This window comes from Calidris pugnax, unplaced genomic scaffold (assembly GCF_001431845.1).
Source record: "Calidris pugnax isolate Ruff unplaced genomic scaffold, ASM143184v1 scaffold273, whole genome shotgun sequence".
In the NCBI taxonomy this organism is placed as follows: domain Eukaryota; kingdom Metazoa; phylum Chordata; class Aves; order Charadriiformes; family Scolopacidae; genus Calidris; species Calidris pugnax.
The window spans coordinates 3,993,047-4,002,983 of NW_015094508.1; the positions used below are offsets into that span (position 1 = coordinate 3,993,047).

Here is a 9,937-nt window from a genome sequence, read left to right on the forward strand (position 1 = left end):
TTTAGCTTTTGACACAAACTTATTTGTTTCAATGCCCTCTTCAGCCTAAAGAAAATTTAAAAAAAACCTGAAATACAAAGATAATTTAAGATAGACAAGAGACAGCTAGTATAAAAAAAAAAAATCACTGTTGTACTTACAACAATGGTAGGGTGTAATATGAAAACTTAAGACAAAAAAATATATTATCTAAATAATGGCATTTATCAAGCCACACTAGCATTGCAGATATTCCTACAATTCAAAAATGCAGACTTCCAGTGCTAATTCACAAGCTTTGATTTGCTTCTGTAGGTATTTTGCCACCTACTTTTAGGTTTGATGACATCTTTTGCCTGAAAAAATCAGAATTTAGTGTCAGGTGTAAATAAGGATTTTTTTTTCAAAGAAACAATTCTTTTTTCTTTTCTCTTTTTTTTTTTTTTTTTTTTTTTTTTATTTTCTTCCCTTCAATGCCAAATAACAATGGTTTGCTTCAGCAGACAAAACTAGCCCCGAGTCTTGGTCCAGATTCCAAGCTAGCAGCGAGGCTCAGCATAAGCTGTACTTGGCTCCAGAGCAGTGTTTGCCTCTGTTCTTGTATTTAGTGTGCAAAAGCTGGACACCAGATACGGAATTCTTTTCAGTTTCTCAATCCTTTTCTCAGAATCGTCAGCTGTAGTTTGGGAATTCAGTGTAAGCTGTCTCTAGTGGTAATTCTAACTTTCCTGTTAGAAAAACTTGTAGCGTGTATTCACTGTCATGTGGTTACCTGACCCTACTTGATTTTATTTAGATATTTTGCTACCCTGTTTACATATACAATACAAACCCAAGAGTTTGTCTGTAGGGTGTTTTTACCCTGTTTTCTCTTTGTAATTTCTGCAGATGACGGATTTATTGGGTTTTTAGCCTAGAATTGTGTGCAAAACCAGGGATATTCATTGCAAAACTGGTTCTTTGTCCGTACTTTTTTAGCTTGAGTGAGTTTCTGAGGCTTTTATTTCCCTTGTAATATTTGTGTGCATATAATTCTAGATCTTTATCAAATTACTACATTCTAGTTTGTCTCATCATTAGTCCATTGTAGACCTGGCACTCCTATTTCCTCTTTACAATGAATTTTGTTTCCCCACCTACTGGATTAGGTTTTGAATGTCACTTTAGCTCCAAAACCCTATTTTCTCAGCTGAGGTGTTTTCTCAATGTGTACCTGGGCAGCCAAGGCTTGGTGGGTTAGTGGGGATGCTGAGCACCCTTTCCTTCACCTTCTATTTTAACTTGTGTTTAATTCCACACACTGTTAACCTGTAGGAAGAGTGAGACCTGCTCTGCTCAATTCCTGAAATGTTCACCACATTTGAGCTAAGTCATTATTACTAAACCTGAGCTGTCTTTCTGTGTCAGTTTTCGTTGTTATTCTCTGAGTAATGTGTACCCAGGTGTACAGGTGGATCCTTTCCAAATAAGGTATTCTGAAAGAAGGCCAGCTTCCTTCAGTCTTCTGCTTTGTGTTCTTTATGCAGTGTCACAGAGCTGCCTGATACTGTGTGATTTTATTTGACACTCAGATTACTTTGTCTCTGTATCATGGAAATGAAAACATTTCTACGTTCGCTCAAAATTTTTATTGATCTTTAGCAGGACAGTGTCTTCTATAGATAAAAACTTGCAGAACTTTGCACTTGAACACGTATTTATTCAAGTCAGTGAATAGACTATAGATGTGTTCTGTTTCTGATTTTAAGCAGTCAAATGCTTTTTAGCGTCCAGGGCCTTTATGAGAGGAGGTTGTATATTGGAACTCTTCTGGTATGTTCAGACAACTTTTGTTATAAGTCAGTTTTTTCAAGGCTTTTCTCTATCCTTTTTTCAGGAATCCCAAGATGAATCAGCGCTTCTGTGGCTAGATGAAATACAAAAAGGAATCAGTGATGCCAATAACAATATAAAAGAAGCAACAATCTGTAAGTATTAACCTGTGTCTGCATTGCTCTTGTTTTTCTTAGTCTTGAAAAACTGAAATTGGCAATTTGTTTTTTCACTTCAGGAAATAAATACACGCATGGTCTTTGTCATATTGAAGTTAGGGTGGCTTAAATCTCCAGGGGTGATGTTAGTTTTATCTAAAGCGGTAATCCTTAAGGTTTGGCTGATAATTTAGCGGATTTGATTATATAAAGATAGCATCATTACCAAGACTTCTGGTGTCAGTGTGTCTTGACATAACTGGTGAAACAGAAAGGTAAGTGAATGAGAAGGGATATACTGTTCAGGAGCTTATTTTGCTTATATAAGCATAGAATCTTGGTGCATGTTGTAAGAGCAAATTCTTCTACATTTATAGTGTTGCTTATTCCTATTTCATTATAATGTCTTTTATTGAGTGCAAACAAAAGTTAGGAACATATTAACTTCAAAATTAGTGCGAAAAGAACACACGGGCTTTTTGGAGAGATGTATGCACGTCCAATATGTGAAGAGGAGAAAACCTGCAGGAAAAATGCTGAGGCTTATCCTGTCAGAGCACTCTGTACTAAATGCACTCAATGCCTTCTGTTGAAGTTTGGATTGAATACGATAATTTTAGAAAAATATCTGTAACACATAATAAACTTTGGCAAGTAAAGCAGAAGCAAGCGTAGCTGGGCAGCACGGTGGTGTCCCTGCCTGCTCCTGCCTGGGGCCAGCACAGACCAGCCGAGGCTGTCAGCGTGGCTTTGGGTACTGGTTCACCTTCTGCTTGACTTGGCTTTGGGTGAGTCAGTGTCACCGTCTCCTGCACCCTAGGAGTTTGTGAATACAACTGCTGAAGTCGGTGCATTCCTGCAGGGCTGCCTTCAGCCTGCCTTAGTGCAGCGCAGCTGGCTGTTGGCTTGCAGGCGGGCTATGTCCACGGCTAGTGCTCAGGAAGTCGTGGGTGGAAGAAAACAAACACAGCTAGCTATTACAAAATCTCCTATGCCTGCTACAGAAATATTGCATTTAGTGTTACTGTTACTTTAGAATTTATTTCATTGATTAATGTAACCAGTCAGATACGCTGAAGACACTTGAAATACTTTTCTAAGTCATGCATCTGTAGTGAAAAGCACCTGGTTTGTATTTTCTGAGACTGGGGTCAGACACACACACATTGTCCCAACTGAGCTCTGGTACTCTGGAATGCCGATACCTTCTTTTGTGGACAAAAACTGCTTCCCATCAATGCCACCCAGAGGCATGAGGAAACATCTGAGCACTGAGAAGGGAAGGAAATGCATAGCTTATAAACAGATGTAAGTTAAAGTTAAAAAGCAACTTGAAAAACATCCTTGTTTCTGTCCACTGGAGTAAAAGCATTAAGTATGTATCTCACAAATGGCCTGCAGAAATTAGCACAGCGTTATCCATATACCAGTACCATATAATGTCACTAACCATAGGCCACTGCTCCATACACTAGCTAGTTGTTGTAGTAAAATCTTTTCATATAAACTGTTTTTGTAGTAGAGGCACAGCTTTTCACTATCAAGTATGATCAGTAGAACTGTTTGAACAAGTCACCTGTGGAAATAACTCCTAATCTCCTGTACTCTGCCCTCTGGGTTGAAAGGAAGCAGTGTCAGCACAGTACATTCTTCAGAAGAGCTCTAAGGTTTTGCAGCTAAAAACTGAGATGTAAAATTTCCCCATGGCACAGAACCTGGTATTTCCTATAACAAACATATCCTGTCTCAGGCAGTTAGTATGTTGTTTTCAAGTAGTCTAAACCTAAAGGTCAGGTTGATCATAATTTGGAAATGAACTTTCATTTTGATCTATCTCAGAGACGCTATTTTTGAAAGGCAAACAAATCCAAACATCCTACTCCAAAACTTTTGTAAGGCAGTCAAAGATTTATTTTTCAGTAAGAACAAAGTGCATTTTGACATTGCTGCAGTGATGGCAGTAAAATAAGAGAAAGTACTGACAGCTGTACTGAAAAAGTCTTGATTCTTTCCAAACTATAATTTTAGGCTTATATACGTGTTAAATACTACGGTATTAAAAATTTAAAAGACTTTTACACACAGTTTCCCTGTCAGTAAAGGACTCTGTGTCTTGTATCTTCATTTAGGAAGAAGTGTTCGGTAAAAGCTGGTGCACATCCTAATTCTCTGTGGTGTTTGCTGTGTAGTTTGCATCACCTTGCTTCACTTCTTGAATCACTTCAACCATTGTACTCCTTATCTGTGTGGAGGACCAAATGAGATTGGCCAAATATCAGCTGTACAGCCTTCAGGAATAGACATTAATACCAACTTTAGTCGTGCACAAGAAGAGTCCGTCTGTCAAAGCTGCATTTGTCATGACTGAGTCCATGTTATAGGAAGAAGTTGATCTTTGGCCACATTGAAAGTTCAGCCTTATCACACCAGACAGCTGCATCTTTGTGTATGATAACTGTTTGAAGGAACGATTGGTGTGGAAAAGAGCTCTTCACAGTGTTGAGCTGGTGCTGGCATCCCAACAGTTCTCCTGCTGTTGGAGACGGCTAAGCTCTGTTTAGCTTATAATTTTGTAGGGTTCACATGGGGCTTCCTAAAAGCAGTAGCCTCAGTAGCAATTGCTAGTGCTTCAAAAGGAAGAAAGAATTTCTGCTGAATTGTTTTTTTTCCTACTAAACATTTTTCTTACACTTTTCTTCAAAAGAAAATTGATAATTAATTAAAAGATGAGAAAAAGCCAGCTAGCAGGAGACCCACAGAAATGTCTTTTAGCTAGGTTGCGTGTTCTTTTGTCTTTATAACAATAGCTTCCAGCACTCATAACTACAAGATGACAAGAAGGAAGAAAAGCATTCAAATACTGGTGGCTGGAGTTGGAAGCACAGGGGTCTGTGTATGAGCAGGGCTGAGCCCCCAGAGCCACCTGCGCCTGCAGCCCCAAGCTGGTAATCTGTGCCTTCCCAGTCCTTCCCGTTTCATCCACTCTGAGGCTGGATGCCTGGGCATCATGGGTACCACAGCTGTGATACAAAGTCATCTCCAGTTTCGTGGGGAGCGCGTGCGTGCTTGGCAGGGATCTCTTTCAAAGCAGAGAAAAACAGCAGGATGCTATCTGGTTGAAATCCAGACGGTGGTGGTGTGTGTTCACTTTGTTTCTCAGCTAGCCACCAATGTATTTGGAGGTTGATCTGTTGCTGTCTAGGCAAAGCTGCCCACTACCCCTTGGTCAAACTAAACGCAATGGAAAACTGTTTCTCTCGCTAGCTCAGAATCACGCAGTGTCTCCTGTGTGTAGACTCCTAATACTGAGCACCTTTTGGGCCAGCTTTGTGTAGGCAGAACACTGAGTGTGAGGAGGGACATTTTTTGTGTTTACCTAGATATACACAAGGTAAGGGAAAGTGTTTGGTGTTGCAGTGTGAAGAGCAGCTGTGGGATGCAAAGGTACCTAGGCTGACTTAAGGCAGTATGTAATGTGTATGTTCTAGCCATATGTCTAATCACTTGTTCCTCTGTGTATCGATTTTGAATTTAGATATGAAGGAACACCATTAAAATCCAGAGCAGCAGTCCCTAAAGCAGCATATACCTCTAGCTTTAGAGTTATATGCTGCTTTAGGGCATCTAAAATTTAGATACCTCTAAAGCGTGCACACTTTAGAGCATATACCTCTAGCATGTAAGGCACTCTGAAGTGGTGTGTGCTGCTACATACTGTCAGGTGTGGTGGTATCAGCTTCTTCAGTGATGGTGGGACCTGCACAAAGCAAAGGGCGCTTAGGAAGTCCTGAATCAGAGCATGAGCAACAGTGTATAACCTCAAAGTTTGAACGTGTTTCACAGCATCTCCTCTCAGGGCACTTTTACGTGCCCTGGAAGCAAAAGTTTCATCTCTGGCAAATTCAAGAGCATGAATTTGCTGCATCAGCTTTAAGTAAGCTCCCAGTGGGTGAGGACAAGAAAGGGTCAATTCAGGATCCAAACTAGAATGCTGTCAGTGTTACAAGATCTTGCTCAGGGCAACGAGCTTATATGTCTATTTTGAACAGTAAAAGGGAATGTTAAGGTTTACAGCTTGAACCCTAATGACTTCATGCATCTCTAGAAGGCTCCCACATGATAACCAGGTGATCGCCCATTTTTTAGGGCAGGCTGTGTGGGGGTGGTACCTGCCATCCTCAGCCTCTGCCCTGGCGTCATCTGTTGAGTCTCTTCGATTGAGGAGCAGTTATGCCCTCAGACTGCTCTGGGTTGTGCTGTGGCTGCATCCCAGCCTGGGAGGAGCACACACTTTCTATCTAACAAGCTTGCTGTTCTCTGAAATACTTGTTCTTACAAGCATGAAGGAGGCTGCAAATGGGTGAAGCACTGAATTGCTGTGTATGTCATGCTGTCTGTGTGTGCCAGCCTTAGAAGTCCATTATCAAAGTCGCTGGAGGCCAGAGTTGTGGGTACACAGAGTATAAACCACTTAATTTTCTGTGTTGTTATTTTATCCTAGTGGCTGCTGGAACATCAATGATTAACAAGAGCTTGGAGAAGGGTGATTCACAGCCAATTCTGATGATACTGCAGTCCAAGTTTGGATTACGAGTCACTCCTGAGTGCACTGAAACTTACTTCAGGAACCTCTCTGAAGCCAAGAATCTGAAAACTAGAGAAGGTAAAAACCTTCCTGAATAGGACAGTTCTGTGTGTCTGTGTCACCAAGGCAACTAGAAAACTAATGCAGAAAGCTTACCTAAAATTACTGTAAACTGAGGAAGACAGCTGCTGGTTTAAAGACTTTTGAGAAACGTTTTACTTGACCAAGTGTTTTTTACATGGTGCTGAACTGTTGCACACATCATCCAGATCATAGTACCTGCTGAGAAATGAGTCTAGCTTTTTCCAGTCTAGCTAGGTCTTTCTAGAGTCTCAGTCTAGCCTCTGAGTGAATTTAGGGCAGCTTCTCTGTGATTGTCGGTAGACTAGTACATCCTCTCAGAAAACTGTATTACTGTGATTTATACTTTTTTTTTTTTTTTTTTTTTTCTTTTTAGTGTGTCAGAGAAGGCCCAGCCTGAGGGCAGTACATTTTTTTTTTTTTTTTTTGTTTTTTTTTTTTTTTTTTTTTCCTGTTAGCAGATGCAGAGAAGGGTTAGGTTGTACACTTCGGCCTTATGGGTTACTGTCAAAGATCAAGCCAGGCTCTGCCAGAGTGTCCATGGCCAATTTAAGGTCCTTGTGTGTTGTCAGAGCAAGAGGTATCGGGAAAAGCTGGGGCTAGAATCTGCCCAGAGCAAAAGGATGGGATGTTTTGTCATGTTAGAGCTGCAAGTTGGTCATAGCTAATGCAGCCAAGATTAGTTTACAATTATACAAAAAAAAAAGTTACCATCAATGTAGTACACTCTCTTACAGTAGATGGGCATGTTTCATCCTGCAACAGGAGTTTTGAGAGGGCATTTTGCACAACTGACCTTATCAGCTTTACCTTGGGGCCTTTTGTCCATGAGGAAATGAGGCTTTTCCTGCCTGTCCGGATACAGCCTTGTTTACGAAAGCACTAAACAAGACAATGATGTGGATGTAGGAAATGTCCCGTGTGAGCTAAGTGTCAATAAGGCCAACATTTGGCCAGAAGACAAGAACAACATTTTTTTTACAAACACAGTCTCGGTTCCACTTATGTGAGTGACAATGGAAGACGTAGCACACATGGCTTCAGGCGTAAGGACTAAATTGGCACATTGGGGTTTGGAGAAGCTGTGGATCTATGCCAGCCTTATAGCTCTTTCATTCTAGAACAATGGTCCTGATCCATCTAACAGGATATTTTTAAAAGATCCTTACTACCAACTGGCCCAACATATATAGGGACTTTGCATGTAAAATCGCTTTGTAGAAAATGTGGAGATGGGAAACAGGTAAGCGAGCTGTAATTTATCAGTGTAACAAGGCACAAATGTGTTGTAATGGCATGTGTTGCTTTTAGATTCTAATGAAAGTCCATGGATTAAACTTGTAATGAAAAACATGTATGATTACTATTACAATGTGGACACCGAGGAAGGTACCTGTGTTGCCCCTGAAGGAGTTGTACCAAAAAGTTCATGGTTAACTGGTGAAGAAATCCAGGTAGGTGGCTGAAACGTTTGCTTTTGCTGCGAATGTAGCATAAACATTTTAGAGAAAGAGTTAGCAAGATACGACAATATCAAGGGAAGAGGCTGTGCTTGGTTAGACTGAATACCACTTCAGTTCAGTATCTGCTTCTGACAATGGCAGCAACTTAAGTCTAAGCAGTCAGTGATAGCATAGCCTCCGGTCTGACGTCTAGCAAAGATTCCGTGGCTTCCTAACTGGAAGTTACGGCATTCCTTTTAGTGGCCATCAGCAGATACCAATGGAGGAAAGTTTGATTGCTTTCATATCCTTTTATATATTTTGGACTTCACATTGGCCTTTCATGAATTTCAAGAATTTCATGACGTAGTTGGGGGCAGGTGGAAGCACTGTTTTATGTTTAAATCTAACCATCTAACAGCATTCTTATATCTCCAAGTTCAATAGGATGAGTGTGATACTTAAACTCCCTTAACCTAGAGGTTTTGCATTAGCATGAATTATAACTTAGAACAAATTAGATTACACAAGATAATGTACAATTTGTTTGGGGTTTTTTTTTTTATTCTGATGCAGCCCATCTAAGTTACAGGTTTGCTCTTCTGCACAAACAGCTCAAGTCACGGTGTGGGGCCCTCTGAAATTCTGACTGCAGCAATAGCTGAGTTTGCTTCTCTGTAGAGAGCTCCCTGGTTCATTTAGTATTTCAATATGTCTGACTTTTACAAAAAACTTGCAAGTATTAGGAAAGCAGAACTCTCCTAAAGCATTGAATTCTCTCAAAATAGTGTATCCAACTGAACAACTGAAGTTTGAAAGGATACATACAACATTCATACAACATTCAGTACTAACAAAGTAGCTCTTCTTTCATACTGGTTAAAATCTGGGGGTAAATCAGAGAGGCTTGGATAGGATGAACATAAACTGTGCAGATGATGCAGCAATAGACCATATTCCAGGATGTTTTTGGTTTGAGGTTTTTTTGCTTTTAAATTACCTTTTTTCCATGATCTCTTAACAGAACATTGTTGGGCAAGTTACAGCAGATTACAATCGAGAGCAGCTGTGGCTTGCTAATGAAAATCTGATTGTTCAGCTGCAAGCCCGAGCAAGGGGATTCTTAGTCAGAAAAAATTATCAGGAGAGAAAAGCATACCTTCAAAACCAGGAACCATCTGCCATCAAAATACAGGTATTGTTCTAGAACAAGTAGGTAACGTGGCTTGGGCAACTTTCTGCATGTGACAGACAATGTGACTGATTACTACCACTAATAAAATTCTCAAATAGGTCTGTCTCACTGTTTTCACTAGCAGCATTTCCAGCTTCTACATCTGCAAATATGTTCTTGTCCTATTTGGAGTAATTGTGCTTTTAAATAGCTAATATCCAGTTTTAAAAGAATGGTTCATATCCAACTGCAGTCTAAGTTACTTTATTGGGGAAGCTCAGAAATGCATACCCCTGGCTTTATTCTGAGGTGCTTAGGCTTTGCATGGTGCATCTAACGATGCACAGGACAAGATCAGAAGATATTTGTTGAATATCGAAGAAAAAATTCCTTGGCAAAGCATAACTTAAGAAATACATTCCTTTCTAGACTATCCCCACTTGGAAGTGGTTTGCTTCTGCTCCATGAAGTCATAGCTGGGTAGGGAGTGGCAGCTGCCTTGGTGTTCTGAGGCTCTGGCGGTATTTCTTGGATGTCTTCAGTTTGCTGAACTCCAAAAGGAGTATAGAAGAAACTTTCTGCTGAGAGTGTGAACACTGACAAATGCATGTACACTGGTTTTAAATGGTGAAATAACCACCTCCTGTTAGCAATTTAGTCCAGTCTTGAAAAATAATCAATCAACACCCCTCTTCGCCCCCCCCCC

The 9,937-nt window shown here is 40.3% G+C and overlaps 1 protein-coding gene across 4 annotated transcripts in view; it reads left to right on the forward strand.

Moving 5' to 3' along the window:
- The window catches only part of IQGAP2 (IQ motif containing GTPase activating protein 2), a 122,969-nt gene that overhangs the window by 89,826 nt on the left and 23,206 nt on the right, over nucleotides 1-9,937 (forward strand). For all 4 annotated transcript variants that reach the window (XM_014965001.1, XM_014965002.1, XM_014965003.1 and 1 more), the window contains 4 exons: nucleotides 1,856-1,946; nucleotides 6,451-6,612; nucleotides 7,927-8,069; nucleotides 9,082-9,252. In XM_014965001.1, the coding sequence (XP_014820487.1) occupies nucleotides 1,856-1,946; nucleotides 6,451-6,612; nucleotides 7,927-8,069; nucleotides 9,082-9,252 (567 nt within the window). The remainder of the gene's footprint in view (nucleotides 1-1,855; nucleotides 1,947-6,450; nucleotides 6,613-7,926; nucleotides 8,070-9,081; nucleotides 9,253-9,937) is intronic.